Below are 23,180 nucleotides of genomic sequence, written 5' to 3' on the forward strand. Positions count from 1 at the left end.
TTTCTCAGTTTCTTCATCTACAAAATGCCAGTAATAGTAACCTCTACCCTGCAGAGGCTGTAAAGTCTTCAACAGGACAACACATGAAATTCCTCAGGACAATGCTGGACCTAGGGTTAAGAGCTCCATAAATGGACCCTGTGTTCACCGTGGAGACAATGTTGCAGCTTCCTGTATCTGGTTTTGGACTCTTCAACTTCTGAGTAATAAAGAGAACTAGAAAGTGATCCAGAAGAAAGCAACCGAGATGCTTAAAGAAAAGGAAAATAGAAACATAAAAAGGAACTCAAAACTGTTGGGATTATCTAGCTCAGAAAAGCAAAAGCTGGAAGGTTTAGGAGCAAAGCAAATAAGCAATAAAGCACCCCCTGATTCAGGAGGGGGTGACCAGCTCTTCTGCTGCTGGATTTAGCCTGTGGGAGAAGGGTGCTATTGCAGCAAGAGGAGCAAGGGTTAGCTACAAAAAAGAACTTCCCCCACAATTTTCTTTTTATGAAGAGTCATTTCCTTTGGCCTTAGAGGCCAGACAAGCACAAGTCTACTCATCAGATGAGGCATCCATTTCAAAATATAAGAAAAATGACCCTCCAGTTGCTGCTTTTTCGCTTCTAACAAGATGACCAAATCTGTAAAGGGGCTCAGGGTCCTGCCAGGTGGGGGAAGAGACACAAATGACCAGCAGCTCCAATCTCTACGCTCTCTGAACTTCGGAGCCCCTCTGTAACGGTTCTCTTTGTCTATTCCCCCTAAGTAATGACTGTCCTGCCAAACCAGTGTGGTGATCACTATATTCTGCGTGTGTGTCTACAGGAAATAACCACCAGAGAGGTCAATAGGCCGAGTGCTTGTGGTGTGTGCTTGCACACACACAGTGTAGAGGCCTACAGCTTATATTAATTTGGTATCCGCTAAAGTGGTTGCCCTTTAGAGATTTTAAAAAAAATAATCTGCTGTGCTGGTAAAACATTTTCCAAATTTGTTCTCTAGTGTCATGCCTTATTAAGGCTGAGATAAATCATGTCCACTGCTTGCCTCCCATTGATGTTACCGAAGAAATCAGATTATTCTGGCCAACATCAAACCATAATAGAGTAGCAGGCTAGGCCCTGCCTACTATTTCAAATTGAGTTTTGAGTGATATGCTCTAGAATTATGTCGGGGGTGGTGTATGGATGTTCAACTAAGCTTAAAAACTGTTTCAGCAACGCTGCCACAATTCAACCAATTCCTTGAAGAGCCTGGAAATTCGGACACATTTGGTTGTTTCCATAACCCACTACTTTCCACTTCCCTTCCTGGCATTTCATTCTGTGTTTTCTGTATTCAGATCATGCTTGGCCTTCCGCCTAAGTCTGAAGATTAAACCCATTAAAAATCTCTGTCTCCTCGACATCCTCCTATTTAAAAAAGAGATAGCATCCGTCTTCCCTTTCATTTTTTTTCTATGTGGTTAAAGAATATTTTCCCTTTTCCTCCTTTGAATGTTTTGACTTGAAACCTACACAAAGGCATGATTTCATTAGGCTGGTTGCTGGTCTGAGCTCGGTGCAGCCTCTCACTGGCCTAACTCTGGAGGAAAGGAAAGGCTCTGCTCTTAGAAGCCCGGCAACAGGTCCCCACACCAGCTAGTACGGCTCACTCAACGCCAGGGCGCAGCCCAAATAAAAAGCACCAGTGGCTCAAATTATATAAATAATATCCAGTTCTCTAACCTAGAAAAATAAATGGCACTTCTTAATGCTATTTAAAAATATAAAGTATGTGGGTTCATTATCTTTTAGGAAAAAAAAAAGGTTCCTAAATATGTGGATTCATTTTCTTAAAAAAAAGTTCCTGAAACTTCTAAAGTTACTGAGAATAGGAGGAACACAACTTCACAGTCATTAAAATTAATGAAATCTGAGGAATAAGACCATTACAAAACTACTGAAAAGGGGATCATCAGTGCTTCCACTTGGTTTATTAGATGAGGTGGTTGTTGTTTACTGCTAAGTCGTGTCCCACTCTTTTGTGATCCCATGGACTATAGCCCACCAGGCTCCTCTGTCCATGGGGTTTCCCAGACAAGAATACTGGAGTGTGTTGACATTTCCTTCTCCATTACTAGATGAGGACTTGGGCCTAAATAAGCAAGAGCTTCACAATGATACATTAGGTTTATTAATCTTATTTCCATTCCTGCTTTAGTGAAGTGCTGATATTCCATTGCTTAGGGAATCTCACAAAAATGTCACATGTTTTAACCTACAGTTATAGCCTTAGTGGGGGATAAATAAGATGCAGGCCCATTTCTACTTCCCACAAGATGGCAGGAATAGCAGCAGAATAACAGAATCTGTGCAATTTACTTCATTCAAATGCACCAAATGCTCCATGCAGCATTATTTTACAACAGCAAAATACTGGGAAAAGCTCAAAGATCCCTAATCTGGAAAAATAAATGGAGAACCTCCATAGAGTAGAATACCATGCAGTTAAATAAAGAAAAGAATGAGAAAACCCTCTAAGGCCTAAAAATAGACAGAAATCCAGGCTATCATGTGAAGTGATAAAAGCACAGTATAAGCAGGGTGTGTGCTCTGCCTTCATTTGTATAAAAGAAGAAGGAGGGATAATGATCTGTAGAGTTTTATTGGCTATTACTGCATCTGCATGAAGAGACCCCCTAAAAAAGAAACAACTGACCCCAAATGTTGTCACTTATGCTTAAACCCCACAGCAGCAGATCAGAACTCACCTAGCACAAGTGCAGTTTCAGCCTCTCCCAGGGGGAGAATTTTCAACCAAAGTCTGGAGTTTCCTAATCAACATTAGTGAGGTCATCTGCATGACAGAGATGCCTTTCCTCCAAAGGAAGGTGACTTCACCTGAAGCAACCCTTCCTCTTATTTTTGATTTCCCTGTTCACCCACTTTCTGCCTTTAAAAATCTTCCATTTTGTACAGCTTCCCAGAGTACCTTTCTGCTTGCTGTCCATTTCATGAATCACTGAATAAAGCCAATTAGATCTTCAATTATTTTCTTTTTTTGACTTTTGTTTTTCAACAAGACATGGGGGCTTATACAAAAAGCTAATGCCAGTATATACATAAATAAGTTCATTTGTATCATTTTTTAGATTCCTCTTATCATATAAGTGATATTGGGCTTCCCAGGTGGCTAAGTGGTAAAGAATTCATCTGCCAAGCAGGAGACACAGGTTTGATCCCTGGGTCTGGAAAATCCCCTGGGGGAGGAAGTGGCTACCCACTCCAGTATTCTTGCCTGGAGAATTCCATGAGCAGAGGAGCCTGGTGGGCTACGGACTATGGGGTGGCAAAAGAGTTGGATACAACTTAGTGACTGAATAACAACAACTAATGGAGGGATGGGCAGATGGGAAGAGAGGAGGGGAACAAACATAGAAAACACTTTTACCAGGGAAATTTAGTATTCAAAGGCTTTCTTGAGTTGATTCTTTTGGAGAAGTGTCGTGAGCCATTTTCATTCTGGTCTATGGGATTATCTCAGCCAACCAGGCAGTACTGTTTACTGAAGGCTGTGTGTGCTTCTGGGACAGGGACCTTGGAAGGGCTGTAGGGCGGGGCTGGTGTTCAAAGGAGAGCAGGGCAGGCATCCCCCACCTGCGGCTGCTCACCCCTCCATCCTGGCCTGACTTGCAACTCTGGGCCTCTGGCTCCATTCGGAAGCAGCAGATATGGCAACACAGTGTTCTTCTGGAAGTTTCCATCACATGGTCCTTTCAAACACAGGTCGGATAATGCCTCTGATACTGAGAACAGACCAGATAAACTGCTTTAGGGGTGGACTGGACTCGATCGATGATCCAAATGTGATGGGAAAAGAGGTCAAGGACCTCTTTTCATTAGGTCCTTTCATTAGTTCCCAGCTGGCACTAGTGGTAAACAACCCACCTGCTAAGGCGGCAGATAGAAGACACTTAGATTCAGTCCTTGTGTTCAGTCCTTGACTGTCAAGGTCAAAACACTGGTTGGGTCCAACCAGTGGACCCAAAGTCCCAGAGGAGCTTAGACAGTTGAGTCCAGGTGGGATCCCAAACCTCCAGAAGATAAGGATTTCTTTCAGTTTATTATTAGATATGGAAACAGATCTAAGAAATGCATTTGACCTAAACCAGAATGACCAGGGGTTTTATTCTGCTGCCTTTTTCAATTTCCTTTTGAGGGGAAGGAAAGTTAATACATATACTTAAACTACTAAAGTTCAAGCTACGTCCTTAAAGGAAGACCTAACAAGGAGCTACTCTAAAATTCTCCTTCGGTGAAATGAGAAATTCCACTTGTAGTTCTGTTTGAGTAATCTGGACTCAGGAACTCTTTGAAACAAACTTTTCATGTTTTCATACTACCATGGCAACTCATCACACCTATTTTTTCTTCTCCCTGCAGCTATTATTTCAGAGAATCTTGGACATTCTGAGTTGGTAGGGACCTTAAAGCTTGTGATTCACACTAATAAGCAATAAGTCTTAGATGTTTTTTGACCTAGAAAACTACCAAGTTTCTCCAAGCTGACTGAAACAAGGGCCGAGGGCATCTGACACATGATCTTATCTAGTGTGCCCAAGAGTCCTGGAGGTGAGTAGAGATTTCACAAACAAATCTCTGGGCCGGGTTTCGCAGCGGTCAACAGCACAGTTAAACTGGCACCTGGTCTTCTGACTGCAAGGTCAGAGCTCTCTTTCCATGATCTCAAACGGCATCCCGAGGGTTGCGGGGACAAACGTGGACTCGGAAGACACATGCAGTAACAGCAGCACAGCAGTAGATGCACTTAGTCACCTGGGACTTGCCCTGGCTTAGCTCACAACCCCTGTGTGGGCCAGTGGGTTTTTGTCACTCAGCTCAAGCATACAACCCATCATGAGGCTCCACTCGTCCTGCGCCTCAGACACAGAAGTCCAGGTCCTGATCCTGGCTGTCAGCACCTGCTGGGACTCATCACCCCACAAGATAAACTACTCAGCTGAGCAGAAAGTGGGTGAATCATGGGAGGGGTTGGGTAGAGAGGCCTCATCAGTAACAGGGCTCCCAGGTCTTAGACAGGCTGGGCAGAGCTGCCACAAAAGTAAGCTGTGGGGAACTTGCGACAGCTGGCCATGGAAGGGGACTGGGAGGATCAAATGAGAGAATGTGTGTATATATATACATATTAATAGATGTTGTATGTATATACATATACCTAAATGTGTGTGTGCATGCTAAGTGGCTTCAGTTGCAACTCTTTGTGACACTATGGACCACCAGGTTTCTCTGTCCATGGGACTCTCCAGGCAAGAATTTTGGAGTGGGTTGCCATGCCCTCCTCCTCCAGCAGATCTTCCCAACACAAGGACTGAACCCAAGTTTCTTATATCTTCTGCTTTAGCAGGTGGGTTCTTTACTACTAGTGCTACCTGGGAAGCCCATACCTGTATATATAGTCTCTCATTTGATCCTTACAAGCACACACATATGAAGACACTCTACAACCTATAGAGTCAGGTGAATCATTAAAGAATGAAGGCTTGAGGGGACAGGATCCAGAGCTGCTCAAAGCCATTGACTCCTTCTAATCCTAAGGTCTAAAGAGGCTTTTGTTTGTAGAGGCAAAAAAGAAGTAGCCCTTGGAACAGAATAGAAAGCCCAGAGATAAATCCACGAACCTATGGACACCTTATCTTTGACAAAGGAGGCAAGGATATACAATGGAAAAAAGACAACCTCTTTAACAAGTGGTGCTGGGAAAACTGGTCAACCACTTGTAAAAGAATGAAACTAGAACACTTTCTAACACCATACACAAAAATAAACTCAAAATGGATTAAAGATCTAAATGTAAGACCAGAAACTATAAAACTCCTAGAGGAGAACATAGGCAAAACACTCTCCGACATAAATCACAGCAAGATCCTCTATGACCCACCTCCCAGAATACTGGAAATAAAAGCAAAAATAAACAAATGGGACCTAATGAAACTTAAAAGCTTTTGCACTACAAAGGAAACTATAAGCAAGGTGAAAAGACAGCCCTAAGACTGGGAGAAAATAATAGCAAATGAAGAAACAGACAAAGGATTAATCTCAAAAATATACAAGCAACTCCTGCAGCTCAATTCCAGAAAAATAAATGACCCAATCAAAAAATGGGCCAAAGAACTAAACAGACATTTCTCCAAAGAAGACATACAGATGGCTAACAAACACATGAAAAGATGCTCAACATCACTCATTATCAGAGAAATGCAAATCAAAACCACAATGAGGTACCATTACACGCCAGTCAGGATGGCTGCTATCCAAAAGTCTACAAGCAATAAATGCTGGAGAGGGTGTGGAGAAAAGGGAACCCTCTTACACTGTTGGTGGGAATGCAAACTAGTATAGCCGCTATGGAAAACAGTGTGGAGATTTCTTAAAAAACTGGAAATAGAACTGCCATATGACCCAGCAATCCCACTTCTGGGCATACACACTGAGGAAACCAGATCTGAAAGAGACACGTGTACCCCAATGTTCATCGCAGCACTGTTTATAATAGCCAGGACATGGAAGCAACCTAGATGCCCATCAGCAGATGAATGGATAAGGAAGCTGTGGTACATATACACCATGGAATATTACTCAGCCATTAAAAAGAATTCATTTGAACCAGTCCTAATGAGATGGATGAAGCTGGAGCCCATTATACAGAGTGAAGTAAGCCAGAAAGATAAAGAACATTACAGCATACTGACACATGTATATGGAATTTAGAAAGGTGATAACGATAACCCTATATGCAGAACAGAAAAAGAGACACAGAAATACAAAACAGACTTTTGAACTTTGTGGGAGAATGTGAGGGTGGGATATTTCAAAAGAACAGCATGTATGCTATCTATGGTGAAACAGATCACCAGCCCAGGTGGGATGCACGAGACAAGTGCTCCGGCCTGGTGCACTGGGAAGACCCAGAGGAATTGGGTGGAGAGGGAGGTGGGAGGGGGGATCGGGATTGGGAATACATGTAAATCCATGGCTGATTCATATCAATGTATGACAAAACCCACTGGAAAAAAAAAAATAAAAAAAAAAAAATAAAAAAAATTTTCTATCTCTAGACAAATAAAAAAAAAAAAAAAAAAGAAGTAGCCCTTGTAAATTAGTCTGGGTTCTGGGTTGTAAATGTCAGAAACACAGCTCAACAGCCTTAGGCCAAAAACGATCACAGACCCATGGGAAGGGCAGGGCACACAAGTGAACACCAGTTATCTCTTATATTTCTGCTTCTCTTACTTTCTTTGAGACCCGGTTCCCCTGGTGGTTAGAAGCTTAGTCCAATTGTCCTCACACCAGACGCTTCTCACCCTACTCTACTCTTCATTCCAACTGGGAAATCCCAGGGAAGGACTTGTGCCAAAAGTTAAATAACAAGATCCCAACACAGATGGCCCCTAGGGCAGGGACTCTGAGAGGTACAGGTGTGCATCCCTGGAGGGAGATAGCGTGAGGTACTGCCTCGGCCTAGGAGGGTTTCTGAGGTCTGAGGACGATGGGTTGACTAGCACTGATCTTCCTCTCAGATCTAGAGCCTCATGTCAGGGGGCTATCTAGAGGACCAGCAGAGGCACCTCTGGGAGCTCAGTGAACACATGGCTGGTGCAGGCAGCATTGGAAAGGTAAATATCTAGCTGTGGGCCTGTTTCCTTTCAGATGCTGGAGGAAGTATTACAGGATAATAAGATGTACATTTGTTCCTGAGAACAAACACCCTCCCTCTCATCTCTACCTTTAGAAATATAGTACTGGTTAACTTCAACAACATTGGGCCTTAGACATGGAAGCCAAGGAAGAGGGATTCCCTGCATAAAGAGCCAGCATCTGTATCCTCAAATTGCCTGAAACTATCCAAGCACTGGTAGGCATGAGGCTGAATCCAATTGGATTCCTTCATCTGTCCATTCACTCTCCTCATCCCAACTTCCAGACACCATTATGTAGGGCCTCAGAAGGCCCAGGAAAAACTCAAAATTTAAAAAAGACAAAATTCAAACAGATGCCGCAGAGATGACCCTTGACCACACAGGAAAGGTCAGAATTGTTCCCAAAGAGGTCTGTCTCCCCAGATACCACTTGATCTGAAAAGTACTTTGCCCGCACCACCTGCCTCCCCACCCCAACCTCCAACCCTGGGGATCTGGTTACCAGAACAGGCACAGGGGCAGAGGGTCTGGAGACTGGCAGGTTTTCTGGGTCCCATTTCCTGTGGTGGCCTGGGGACCGGGGCCTGAGCCCCCCTACCAGGCAACGTGCCTTGCTGAGCTCTGGGGTCCATAATCTCCTGATTGCTTGCAGCTCTGCAAGGAGATATCAAAGCCAAGAAGTAATGGTTTGAAGCCAAGCAGAGGGGTTGAAAGAACAGGGAAGACAGACTGGGGGTGGAGGGAATCTGGAGGGGTTTGGGGGGAGGGCCTGAGGTGGGGAGGGTTAGGCCAAGGAAGAAGAGAAATTAGAATTAAACGAAAACAGCATTTGTAGCTGGGCCCCTCTCAGTAAAGTCCTGCCATGCATGCATTAACCTTCCACCGATGAAAACAAAATCCAGGGACCTGGTGCCTGCCTGCTGGGGCACATAAAGCTGAGGGGATATAATATCTTCCAGGTGGGTGTGCCCAGAAGCACACAAAGGTGCTTGACAGGTCGTTTAAAGCTGGCTGTCAAGGTCAAAACAACACCACCTGCAGGTTAAACTGAAACGTCTTCATCCATCCCCCACCTCTGGGTTCTCTGTTGTTGTTTGTTTTAAACCAAAGCACAGTTTGAGCAGCAGACAAGCCTGACAACTGTTCAAACATATGTATGTGCAACTTATTAGCTTGCAAATGGAGATATCTGGAGGCTAAAAACAAGGCTGGGTGGGTGGGAGGGGACAAGTTAGCTGCTAACTTTGAGGGGCCTGAGCGGTGAATTGCCAGGCTGAAGGCAGCAGGCCTTTTTCTGTGGAGCACACTCCTGATGCAATGCTTGGAAATGCTGTTTTGCATTGATGGTGCACAGAGCAGGGGCGGCTGTTATGAAAGGAAGAGGCCCCTGCCCTTGAGATCTGTTTATTTTGCAATTAACTAGAGGTAAGCGATGCCCCTTCTGAACCTCCTGCTTGCAGGCCTAACATTTAAACGCCTACTGCTGCCCAGGTGCCCAAGTACAAGAAAATTGCAGGCTTATGATCTAACTAGCCCTTACATCAAAAAGAAAATATACATGTATGTAAATTACTGAATGAAACTGAGTCACCCCCACTCCTGTTCAAAATAAAACTCAAACCTAATCAAATCAAAGAATGTTAAGAAAAAAAAAAAACAACAAAGAATGTTAAGGCTCTAAGCCCCTCTGCAGGCAATTCTAAATCAGGCCCTTACTTTTCCAGAGAAGAGAACTAGGCTAGGGAGTCCCAGTCACTTGCCAGGGATTCCGGCCTGTCACTGGGCCCAACTCCTGGGGAATACACCTTCCTTATGAGTAAGCAGCGGGCATCACCAAGGAATGTCCCCACCATCCTCTTTCCTCAGTCTAACATGCTCACCTGAGGGACAACAACAGGGTGGAGAGTCTGTGAAAGATTCCCAAGAGATACTTACCTGTCCAGAGTTCCTCAAAAATAACACCTGCAGCTGAATCACCTGGGCAGACATGTTAACATTCCAGATACCAAGATAGCACCCCAAACCCACTGACTCAAAGTTTCCGCGGTGGGGCCCAGGCAGCTGCAGAGATCCTAGGGCACTAGCCAACCCCACAGTGTGCAGGAAGAAATGTTAGAACGTCCTTTCATCAATGTTTTTTCCTCATCCTCTTAAACTTCCATTTTTGTATGTATTTTATAGTTGTCCTGTCACTAAGTTATGTTTTATAGTATATCCTATATATATATATATATATATATATATATATATATATATAAAATATATATATATATTTTATAGTATACCTAATATAGTGTGTGTGTGTGTGTATGTGAAGTTGCTCAGTTGTGTCTGACTCTTTGCAACCCCATGGACTGCAGCCTACCAGGTTCCTCCGTCCATGGGATTTTCCAGGCAAGAGTATGGGAGTGGGTTGCCATCTCCTTCTCCAACCTAATACAGTAACACTGTACTAAATGTATATGACTTATAAATAAATATCAATATATGGAAGGGGTGATTGTTCAAAAATCAATGCATAATCAGAAAGGTGTGGGACCCCCAGCATTAAGTGGTGAGCCCGTCTTCTTCACTGCCCTAAAGCAAGGCCTCAGCTGCCACTGACCACATGAAGGCTGGACTCTTCAGCCAGTCATGTCATGGGCTCCAAGATATTTCTTCCCCAGGAAGCACTTTCTAAAGTGTGTTTTGAGAAGGTGGTTTCCCTGAGACCCGAAACAGCCTGATGAAATGTGCACTGTACAGGGGGATACCTGAGCGAGGTTTTGGAGGAATATTGCATATTCTGGCCTGGTCTTTGAGAGGCATATACATGCCAGGATATTAAATCAGGATAATAAAGATATTAAAGGCTTTCTCAGAAGCCCTCCAGTAAAGACTCCCTTTTTACTTAGTTTAATCCACCCATTTCCTAAATTAATTAACCCACAGTTCCTCTTCCCACATTATTAACATTCCACAAAACTAGTCTTCTTGGAACCTAGGTAGAAAATCCTGATTTAGGCTAAAGATTTCATATTTCCTGGAGCCAGAGAATCGTCAGCATTCACCACACCTGTCCATTGACATGAGTCTGCTGAATGAATCCTTGGCTTTGCCCATCCATCCCTTTCCAACTGCCCGCTTTCAGTAAGATGTTCAGAAATCGCACATGGCTGATAAAAGCCAGAAACCGCGGCTGACTCAAGTCTGAGAGTAGGTGCTCGGGCTCTCAGAAGAGACTAACTTGAAAACTGTGCTGTGCCACGCTTAGTCTCTCAGTGGTGTCTGACTCTTTGCGACCCCAGGGACTGTCGCCCTCCAGGCTCCTCTGTCCACGGGGATTCTCCAGGCAAGAATACTGAAACAGTGTGCCATGCCCTCCTCCAGGGGATCTTCTCAACCCAGCAATCGAACTCTTGTCTCCCACACTGCAGACCGATTCTTTACCATCTGAGCCACCAGGGAAGCCCAAGAATACTGGAGTGGGTAGCCTATCCCTTTTCCAGGGGATCTTCCTGACTCAGGAATTGAACCGGGGTCTTCTGCATCGCAGGCGGATTCTTTATCAGCTGAGCTACCAGGGAAGCCCCACTCGAACCCTAGGGTGTTCTGCCAACCACAGTCCCCATATCTCAGCAGGCTGGCCTCTAAGAAACAAAGGCCTGGTGGTGGGTCATCTCCAGGCTCACAAGAGCACCCCCAGCTCCTTGGCCAACCTAAGTTTTGGCCGGGGAGCCCAAGTGTCACTCACACTATCATGAAATGGAATTCCAAGATTTCCATTTGATGGTAAAGAGGGGAGGTGGTCATTTTCAGCACGCTGACTGGGAACATGAGGGCAGATTTGGCATTCTGTCTTTCCGGAACAACGTCTAGACTATTTGAGGAGTCACCTCTATAAATAGCACAGTTAGTTAACCAAGAAATAAAACATTTGTACTTCAAGCTACTTCGAGCTCCACTCTGGGGTTAAATCAGGGTGGATTTTTGCAATGTACCCACAAATCCCACAAAGTAATCTTTTTTTTTTTTTTAAATAATACAGTTTTAAAGGAGAGCTTCCTCACATCTTTGGCCTTTTAAAGTTACTGCTACTTTTGAAGAAAAAGTAGCTGGGATATTCTTCCAATTACATTTTAGCAGGGAGTAAAGTGACAAGGACATCTCCCACCCGCTTTATGCAAACAGGCCTACAGAGCTTGGACACGGTGGGTTCCAGCTGCACAATGGCTCTAGTATGACATAGGCAATGTTCCCTTGAGCAGGACTATTCATATATTGTGCTTTACTTGAGAACTGTTTCCCGAGCTGGTGCTTTCCCCCAGAGGAGTCTAACCTTAAGAGAAATACAGACGCCGCTCCATGCCAAAGCACATGCACAACACAGTCCAGAGGCCGGGAGCATGTGCTCACTCTGTGGAGTGGTTTCAGGAGTGAGTACACACAAGACTGGGAATATTCCAACTCAGACAACTTTGCACATTCAATCCCGTGCTTCTTTTTCACCCAAGGAGTGTATGTTCTGTTCAGTAATGATGCTTCTGTAGAGAAATAGCCAAGGGGAGGGAAAAAACAGTACGAGCCTTTTCTTTGCCAAAGAAAAATGGAAAAGCCGGGCTTGACTGGCCATTTCAGGCTCAAGGGCTGGAAGAGATTAGGGGCCTATGATGACATCAATAGAGAGGGAAGATTACACATGTAGGTAGAGGGTGATTGTTTCAGGAAGGCCTTTCAAAGGCCTGACAACTTCTCTTGAAGGATGACCCCAGTGGTGCTCTCAGAGGTAAAGACTGTCAGTCTATGCGTGTGGAGGACAGTTCAAAGAAAACAAAACACTTAAGCATAATCTTTCAGAGGGTGAGGAATCATGGCATAATGATGATAAAATGCTACTTCTGGATCTGACAAGCTGCACAGCTGTTTGATGGCAAGAAGAAGATTCTGGCTAAGCCAAAAGCTGTGAGCTCGCTCTGCCTGTTGTTCCTCTCTAGAGAGAATCTGGCCCCAACATATGCACGTGATCCAGGAATTTGCCTGGTACCCAGATTCTAAGGTTGCCTCAAAACAAGCCCATAGTGAATGCTGATTTTCAAGTAGACTATAAGACACTGTGATTCTATAGGAGGACCTTGAAGCAAATACATAAATATATATATATGTGTGTGTGTGTGTATATATACACACATAGAGAGAGAGAGAGAGGGTTACCGATGAGTCTTGCCTCAGTCTGAACCCCAGGCTTTGAGAGCCACCCCAGGGTAAGGCCCTGTTACCTCTGTCTCTGATTTTTCAGCTCTAAGTGACTAGGGGACATCATATATGGTCCTGTACCTGCACTGTAAAGAATGGAGCATATGCACACCTTCTCCCTCCTGGCTTTTTCACTACAAACTGATTATGTCAAAACTAACCAGATAATCACAGTCAAGGGCTTCCAGAGTCCCAGAAGAACACTGTCTTAAGAATACCCATGTCTATTTCAAGAAAGAAAAATGAAAGAAACAGAACGCATTAGAAGGGGAAAGCCCTTCTCCATAAGGAAGGAGTAAAATAAAGTCAAACAATTTTCTCAAGAAGAAAAATAGAATTTCCATCCCACCTCCCAGGGGACATGTGTATACACGTGTATGGCTGATTCATGTTGTTCAGCAGAAAACAACACAACGATGTGAAGCAATTATCCTCCATTTAAAAATAAATTAATTAAAAATAGAAAAAAGGAAGAAGAAAAGTAGAAATAGAACACAAAGTGGAGAAATGAAGAAAGCAACAAAGGGAAAGCATTTGAGGGGGACTGAGCCCCCTTGTGTAGACCCATGGACCTTGCTACCCACGATACACTCTGTTCATTGCTCCAGCGAATGGCAGGGGTGCCAGTAAACAAAGGATTAAAATTTTATGGGAAGAAAGGAAGGTATGAGCTGCTTTCTATCATTCACACCCACTTGTTTGTAAAAGCAGAAGAGTTATACAGGAAGACGGGGGAAAGAAGTGCTCCTTCAAAATATTTTTTAAAACAATCCATGCAGAAGGAAGTTCAAGAATTTATTTAAGTCTGGGAAACAAATGAGGACAATAACAAAGAAATAAAACCCACACATAGGCCCCCAAATCCACAGCACATCAGAGAGAGCAGATGAGCTGGAAACCTTGGTGAACCAAAAGGTGCACTAATTTAGGGCTTGCAATTCAGTCCCCCAAGGAAAGAATCACTATGGTTGCATCCTGCCTTGAAATCAAGGGTCACAGGTCCCTGAAATTTATCGGAGGATTGTGTAAAAGTATGGCAGTTTTTAGTTTAGGGGATTCAAAAATTCAACTGGAAGCTAACAAAGAACAAGTAAAGAAAAATTCCCCAAACTGTGAAACCTTGCTACTTAAGATAATGACAAAAATTTATGACTGCTTCCTTCCCCAATAGAAAGGAGCACAATTAGAAGGCTGAAAACAACAGGCCCTTTGTACCAGCATGTTATGTTTGCTTCTTCTATTACACATTGGCTGGGAGATAAGAATAAACAGGACAACACCCTGTCTAACCCCAGGAGGAGCGGGCGGAGGGAGAGCCGGTTACATTCATTCTTGGGCATGTATGTGCACACCGTTTATTCGCAAATTGAGGTACTTAAGAAAATTGGGTATGCAAGAGTCAGGAACTAGTATAAGCATTCAGAAGCCTTTTATTGCACAATCAAATCTTTTAAGAACAAGCCACATGTAATAAGGAGCTTTATCATTTTTCTCTACTGTGAAGTGCACTGAAGATATTTCAGTAATTGATATTATTTCTCTGTGCTCTTTACTTATCAGTCCTATTTTTGTCCAGTCTTTGAAAACCTGAAAAATTAGGCTGAGGAAACATAAATAATACCTCCCTCCCTGTGACCTGTTTCGTCAAAAAAGAGCTTGCAAGGAATCAGCAAGCAGCCGCTGGGGCGAGTTGCCAGTCTGGGCGCTAAGTGCTCTGATGCCTTCTCTTTGGAGAATTCCGCTCAAGAACAGCAGGTACTAAACCAAGTCAGGTTCCAAGCAGTTGGTCATGAGCCGCCACAGCACCACTGGTCCCCAGAAAAGATGTGACCTCCCTGGCAACCCTCTCCCTGTACACACGACTGCCTGGAACCATCCATCTCTGCTCAGCCTCTGCCATTTCTGAGTGGCTCTTCCTCACGTTCCTCACATGGGTGTGCAGATGGCTCAGGTGACTGAAGCCCTGTAGGACCTGGCATTTCCTGGTGCCCAAAGTATGTCCAAGGGAAGCCATGCTAGCCACACTGGCCTCCTTTCTGCTCCTCCAGCCCATTACAACGCTTCCCAGCTTGGGGCCTTCGGACTTGAACATTCCTCAGTCTGAGTTGCTTTTCCACCAGATTATCACATGGCTGGCTCCTTACCATTCTTCAGTTTCACTCTTTAAAGAAGCTTTTGCCTCCTCACCCTAACAATGCTTCTGGTCCCCAGTTATTCTATCACTCATTTGGCTATATTTTCTTCATAATACACAACTTTAAAAAAAAAAGAGTGCTTTCATTTATTTGCATTGTCTTCAATTTCTTTCACCTTAAAAAAAATCTTTTTAATGTATTTATTTTTTAATAGAAGGATTTTTACAGAATTGTGTTTGTTTCTGCCGAACATCAACATGAATCAGCCATTGGTATACATATGTTCCCTTCCTCTTGCACAGTACACATCTTAATTATTTGTTTTTATGCATACTATTTTCTCCCCTGACTAGAATGTAACTCCCACGATGATGGAGATCTCATCAACCTTTTTCATGCTGGTAGCCTCAGCATCTTAAATCCTACCTGGCACACAGTATGTGCTTCATAGAACTTTAAGAATGAATAAATGAATAAACAAGCAAATGAACTCATGAACAAGACTATCTGGTATAGAGCCAGTGGGGAAAAGGTCAAAGCAGAATTTGTCACCTATCATCAACCACTCTGCTTCCATTTTTTTTTTTTTTTCTTTTTCATTATTTCAAGAGAGACTAGGGGTGAATGGTCTACATGTGAGTGGTAAAGTAGGGAAGTACAGCCTCTAGGAGATGGCTTTTTCATTTGATGCTCTAAACATAAAACCACTCTGAAATGATAAGCAGAAGATCCTTCAAAATCAAACAGAGGAGGGGAAAAAAAAGAACGTATTTGGATGTCAGCAAGGTAGTTCTGCCAAGCTAATTACAACCTGTGACATGTAATTGTGAACTGCTGAAAGACAAATGGTGAAGCTAAGCATTTATTATAAACATACACAGAGGTAAGACAGAGGTGTTAATTTTGAGGCAACTGTCATAAATCTGATTCCAGGATATTATTCCATTAACATTATTATTATTAAAACAAAGAGTGTAAGCAGGATGATGAGTTCCTTTCATGTATTTCTCAATACCTAGGAAATTAGGCTTACGAGTCAATACCCAGCTGAGACATTTGAGAAAACACGAGGTCCAATGAAAATGGCAGAATGCTAATTATACCAACAAGAAGAGAGTTGTTCTATACATTAGAGACTCATTTAAAATGCATTCTTATCTTCATTTAGACACCATATTACTCAACCCAAGAAAGGTACACTCCAGGGCTCCTTACATGGCAGATTCAGCCTTCATAGGAAAGCAAAAGTAAAATGAAACAAAACTGCAAGCCCACACTTTCTAAATGAGAAAAGAATGGGAATCTGACTGTCAATAGTGTCTTAAAGGCATACTAGTCATTTTTCTCAAAACCAGAATAACATGAAAGTATCTCTCCTCTGGAACAGTGATTCAGAAAAGGGGGAGGAGTTAATATGTTACAGGTCCTATTATATTAAACACTAATAAAAATCATGAAGTGCAGTACTGATAAATGTTCTAGTTTTACTGCTATGTTTGAAAAGCACTCCAAATTCTAAAATGTTGTGTATTATTTACTTCCATATAAATTGATTTGTCATTATCATACATTTAAATTATACAAATGTGTTTTTTTTTAAATCCATACTGAAATATCAAAATCAGGCTCAAAAACAGACTTAGAGAGGAAAATTTTATTCATACAAATTATGATATGTAATATATAAAATACAGTGAAATCATTATGGATATCATCCAAAAGTTTTAAACACTCTTTAAAATGGTTATTAATAATTTATTCATTTTAGTTCATGTGGGACTGTTTAAAGTCATCTAGCAAAAGAGAAAACTAAATTAGTATAAAATGTTATTCATTAAGATTAAGACTGAGTCACTAAAGAAGTCCAGAGGTATGGAATTTATGATCTTGCATACATGTTTATAAAATGTGGGCTCAGGGAAGAACCATTTAATTTACCAGAAATCCTTTGATCTCCAGTGCATTACAACTAATAGAACAATGGCAAATTTCAGCGGAGACGTCTTTTTGAATGGCTCCTACTAGACTTGAGATTTCTCTACTCCTATTTACGGTACAGAATTTACCTGCAAGACTGTCATTTTTGTTCCAGTTTGTTTTACACAGCCCCAAGCAAAGCCTTGATCGTAAATAAGGCAACGGGGCCCCAGGAGCCAGCTGAGTCATAAACCCTACTCAGTCGCATGTGGCTCAAGGTGTTGGGATCCCGAGAGAGTCAAGCCAAGCAAGTGGAATCAATTTAGGTCAGAGTTAGGAAAAACAGAGTGTCTCCCCACCCCCAACTGGCAGTGCAAGACACCACAATCCCCCCTCCACTGTTCAAATACAGGGAGTGGTAACTAAGCCCAGGAAAACATCTAGACCAGGGCAGACTATTTCCACAGTCTAAAAAGAAGGAAAAAAATGATATTTGACAACCAACCACAAATTTTTAAATGTACGGTTCTCCTGTTTTTGAGCATAAAAGCAGTCTTGTTCCTGCTCAGTTATTATCACCATCACAGCTTTTGACATTTGTGCCCAGTACCATTTGGCCATAGGATACTTAGGCTTATTACTTTAAAGAAACAGATTTAAGCATGTTTAAATCAATTTAATATTGCAAAAAGCAGCAAACACACAGCCTACCTGCCTGGGCAGGCAAACTTAAAAAGAAAAGCTTTATAGATTGGCCTACAGGTCAACAAATTCTGGTTTTGGCAGACTGATGTCAGGAAGGAGTTGTAGAAAATAAGTTTCTCTGTATGAAAACTACTTGGCCTCTGGTTCCCTCAGGTCAGAACTTGGAACTGTTGGCAAACATGCCCTCATAAAGTGCTAAAAACTTCCAAATAAATGCAGTCCCTCAAAACTGTGTACAAATAAGAAACATTTAATGAACAACCGTTCCTTTGCCAATAATTCCACTCAAATTAAGTCCAGCAGACTCTTCAAAGGGACCAAGGAAGCCCCCTTGTTAAGACAAATTCTATATATAGACAGCCGAGACAATTACATGAGGCACATAACCAAATATATATAATTATCCTAGTTTTTACATTCCCATTATCTTCATGAATATAGGGTAAAAATCAGTCTAAATGACCTTCTCAGACCTCCTCAAGGATTAAGACTAGCCGGTTAGCTTTTAAAAAGTATACGTGTATGGTACAGATCAAAGGCAAGTGTTCTGGTCAGTTCTTTTCTCCTCATGGGTTTTACTAAGAATGTGTGCAGCTTTCAGGGAAAACACCACAGATGACAGCTGCTCAAAAGCATGGAAATTAATTGGCAGCAGGAATTTCCTTGACTAATAGGGAAAAACTTAAAGTCACATGTTTTGATGAGCTTATTTTTCCCATCCTTAGTCAAGCGTATTCACTGTTAATGATTAAGATTTTGAAACAGAAATATAACCAAGAAAAGCCTGAGTACATAACCAAGTAAAATGCTGAGTGAAACATAGCTCCCTGTTACTGAATGAACAACAGCATTAATGAATGGATTTTAGGCATAAATTACACACAGGGAAAGGTTCAACTTGCAGGTCTTGATTTTCCATATGAACCAAATTGGGATGACAATAAGAATAATACAATATATTTATTATATTAAAAAATAGTAGCAAAACAAGTGACCCCCCTGAACCTCCCCTAGTAAGCCATCTGCTCTGAGCTGTTTTTCTAGCAGCGGTGATAGATTTACACTGATCCATCCACAGTCTCTCTGACACAGGGGCTCTCAAGTCGTTGCCCTTGTGACCAGTGGTGAGAATGGATGAGACAGCTGGACAGGATTATGCGGCAGCCTGTGCCCTAGAACCAAGTTGTGTTGACTCTGCCCAGAGCGATGACCTTGGGCTCATTAGCATCATGCTCTCACCGCCTAAGCTAACTAGCCACTGATTAGCCACGATCCAGCATACGCCACTCTGGGAGCTCAATGTGTTCTCAATCACAGCAACAATGTGCGCTGTTATTTTCAAGGCAACTGAGTTGAGCCCATGACATGCAAAGGCTCATGCATGGTGGAGTGTGCACACACTGTCCCTCAACGCAGCAATGAGATGGCCCTTCCAATCTATCAAATGACTGCTCTGACAGTTCAGAGAAAGCAAGAAATAGTCAAAGAATTTCCAGGAATCTCCCTGGTGGTCCAGTGGTTAAGACTCTGTGCTTCCATTGCAGGGGGTGTGGGTTCAATCCCTGGTCTGAGAACTAAGATCCTACATGCCACACATGCCAAAATTTAGAAGAAAAAAATTCCAAAGCACGTTCTCCAGGCACCAAAACAGAATAACATACCTGGCCATCCCCAGACTTGAAAAGTTGGCAGGCACAATGAGTATATCCAGCCTGGAGAATGGGTGTGTTCCCAGGACAGAGTGTGCTGCGGAGAGGCAAGGAGGGATGAGCGGCAGAAGGGTCTCCTGGCAGGCACTCTTCAGGCACACTGGAGCAAAGACCCGATGAGGAATGATCTTCTGGGTGGTGGCAGAAGCATTCTGGAAGCGGCAGGGGTATTCCATGTGACCACAAAAGCCAACATACCTGGGAGCAACACGAAATAAATAGATGCATTTTATGGTAAATTAGGTTTATTCCTCTTTCCATGGAGATGAGGTACTGACACAGACATAGACAATTTCCAGGAGACAGTGGTTCTAATGGACTGATAAGCAAAATAGTTTATTTGAGTTCTTGTCTTGTTTATTTCTATAGAGTGGTGAAAATATTACAGGTCAAAATACTTATCAAAGTGCTGAATTGATTATCTTCAATCTAAGCTAAGTGGAAGCAGTAAAATCTTGTTTTAGAATAAACAGGGAGAATCTCTAAGATTCAAAACAACAAAGCAATCCCCTAGTAAAATAAAAAGCAGTTCCTATCCTTAGAAATGTGTTTTTCAAATGTCACTATGGGAAAAATCTTCTCCAGTTCAGAATAATTTGCAACTTAGAAAGGAAGGAACAGAGCAACCAAGTTAAAGATCCCACTCTGAAATGTCATAGAATAAAAGATGTAGACTCAGTGATGTATCCTGTGAAACAGATCACAATGCCATTTCAAGCTTTTCAAAAGAATATAGTCCATTTTACTGAAAAGTAACCTACAATAGCTGTTCTTTATGAAGGCCCTCAAAAGTTTTGCTGTTGAGGATTACAGGAGCACTTTGACACAACACTTTCCCCAATCCACTTTCAATACAAATTTAACTGAATCAACCTTTTAAGGAAACAGATGAGAGCCCGGCCCACACAATCTGACCACTGCCAGTTATTCTGGCAAAGGTGGAGCCGGAAAAGAATTCCTAGAACCTGACTCAGAGGCCTCAAGAGAATGTATCTACCCAAAGAAACCAACATCAAAGGAAACTATTTTTTTTTTTACCTGCTAACACAGCCTTTATTCAAACAGAAAGGGAAGTCCCTCTAATTTGAAACTGCAAATTATAACTGTACATACTTCTTCACAATGAATACTGAAACACTTTAAAATGCTGGCACATCCCAATATGGGCAGACTACACCAATAACTCGTTTCCACGTGCTTAACATGCCGTTCACCCATCCAAGGCCAGCCCTGCCCAAGAAGATCCAAACCGCCATGGAGACAAGCCTCACCCTCTGCCAGGCTGGGGCACAGAACATAGCTTCCTGCACCAATGACATTTTACCACAGGTTAGGGTAAGAGAAGTGGGTGGAGACCCATAAAAACTTCTGACAGGATAAAGTGACAGGAAGAACATCATTATTGTCAATGAACATTAGTCAAAGTCTCTGGATTAATAACCTTGCTTTACAGAGAGAGTGAGTAGAAATGCCTCCTGGTAAACATCTAACTGAAAAGGCTGCAACTGTCCACCTAATAACAAATACTGTGTCCGTACATCAATTCAATCAAAAGTTAGAGAATAATTTGGGGTAGACAAAGGTACACACCAAAAAGCTACTTTGTTAAAAAAAAAAAAGGGGGTGAGTTAAATTTTCTCTGGACAGGAATGACACTAGCTAAAGTAATGAGGGTCATTCCAGTTGTGTGAATTACCACTGTTTTTCATAATCAAAGCCTGAGAGAATGTGCAGGACTTTAAGACAATCTAGCTATAATCAAACTAAGTGAGACGATAAGACTCCCAATAAAAATGGAAACAGCATCAGGGAAGCCACACATGTGTTCCTATTCGGGGGCGGGGGCACATCAGGAAACCTAGGCTTCAGAGGCTGGTCTCAGGTTGTCTAACTGACCTGAGTCAGGCAACTCAGTATCTGGGGCCTCTTCTTCGTAATCTCTAACATTCTCTCACCCAAGTGGCTGCTGGGGGAGGGGAGGAGTTGATTGGAAGGGGATGTGAGGAACTCAGGGGGTTGACAGAAGTTCTCTGTCTGGTTTAGGGCACATACAATCATCAAAAGCTCATCAGGCCAAACACTTAGAATCCGTACACTTTGTTGTATGGTAATTATGCTTTAATTAAAAACAAACAGAGAATCTAAAACAGTTTCTAAGATTTCTTCTGGCACTGCGATTCCATGACAACCCACCACAGGAGCCCCTTTCACGCAACCGCCATGTTCCTAAAGTGGTGAGGTAACACTGTACTTTTATAAGGTCATGAATAGTCTCCCACAAAAGCAATATTAACCCAAAGATGCCATATCTTCCTTTCACACTAACCTTCAGTTATTAATTTCTGTGTATGTGCCTGCTCCAATACATTCTCAATATGATCAACAATTCAAGCATTTGTAAATACCAGTTTCTTGCGTCCAGACTTGTATCAGAGTAAATATTTTAATAGTACATATTATTAATAATGCCTGATAGTTAATAAATAATCTGTAATACTAAGTAAGAATAATAAGCAATAGTAAGAACTACCGCAACTGCTATTAAACATTCACTAGGTGCCTAGCACTGTTCTGAACACTTTATATGCATTATCCCAACTAATGCACACAACATCCTGAAGGGTAAAAACTATTCTTTTCATCACACTGAGTCATCATAAGCTCCTCTCTGCTGACCCTCCTGCTCCACATACTTCATGATTCTTCTTGAGTAAATTAGGATCCTGGATTTTTCTCAAAGCTGAGCCCAGTTGGTCTGTGGTTCTCTGGCTTCCTGCTCCTCCTTGTATTGATAGTATTAGTGCCCATTAATGTTGCCAGGAGTGGGAAGAACTGGTGAAATATATGTTAGACTGGTAAATGATGGGAAGCTCATCACTGGTTCCCTCTCACACAATTGCTAGGCTAAAATTATTTTATAAGAGGTCTTTTCAGAGAGTAAGAATGACCATGTTTTACTCATAATCACAAGGGTGAAAACTGTCAAGAAGCTCTTCTTCAGCCCAATCTCTTGTTTCAAGAAGGTGCTGTACTAGAACCACTTGACACAAATGTTTTCCTACCACAGGTTCAAACGAATTGCTAGAAAATTCTCCCTTGGAAAGCACATCCTTTACTGCTCACAAACCCCTTCTTCAGTTCAACCTGACAACTTAGTAAATATTTCCAGCATCTTTGCTCTATTCAAGGCACCTCAAAGGACGCTGCCGTGTACACACGTATGAATAAATTTCCAACCCTATCTTTGAGGAGCTTACAGTTTTCTTGGAAGAAAATTTTTTTTTTAATTCTGAAAGGTACAGTGACATAGGTTACACAATTTATTAACATATTTTAGCAAGCAGCTTAGATGCTTGCTTACCATAAAAATCACAAGTGTTCAAAATGCCACCACCAGCCCCCAGTGAATTGTCGACAATGATGTTAATATAAACTGCGATGTGGGAGTGTCTAGAAGCTGGATGCACTTTCTCAGGGCATTTAGTGCACAGCAGAGAGAACTGAGATGTATACAGTAAGAGACAGAAAGCTGTCTTGAGAGAGCAAGGGCTGGAGAAATCAAACCAAGCCAGGAAGATATGAAAAGTTTTGCTCATAGTGAAGGATGTAATAGAAACTGGCATTTTTCCTATGATTTATATATGTTTATAATGTACATATTATCAATATATTATAATATATATATATGTGTGTGTGTGTGTGTGTGTGTGTATGTATGTAAGCTGCTTAGTCATGTCCGACTCTTTTGCGACCCCTTGGACTGTAGACCACCAGGCTCCTCTGTCCATTGAATTTTTC

General features: G+C 42.3%; 1 protein-coding gene across 6 annotated transcripts in view; it reads right to left on the reverse strand.

Moving 5' to 3' along the window:
- Positions 1-23,180, reverse strand: part of AOPEP (aminopeptidase O (putative)) — a 393,408-nt gene that overhangs the window by 266,828 nt on the left and 103,400 nt on the right. For all 6 annotated transcript variants that reach the window (XM_061163690.1, XM_061163696.1, XM_061163694.1 and 3 more), the window contains one exon: positions 19,335-19,580. In XM_061163690.1, the coding sequence (XP_061019673.1) occupies positions 19,335-19,580 (246 nt within the window). The remainder of the gene's footprint in view (positions 1-19,334; positions 19,581-23,180) is intronic.

The sequence above is a fragment of the Dama dama genome, chromosome 16 (assembly GCF_033118175.1).
Source record: "Dama dama isolate Ldn47 chromosome 16, ASM3311817v1, whole genome shotgun sequence".
Classification (NCBI taxonomy): Eukaryota; Metazoa; Chordata; class Mammalia; order Artiodactyla; family Cervidae; genus Dama; species Dama dama.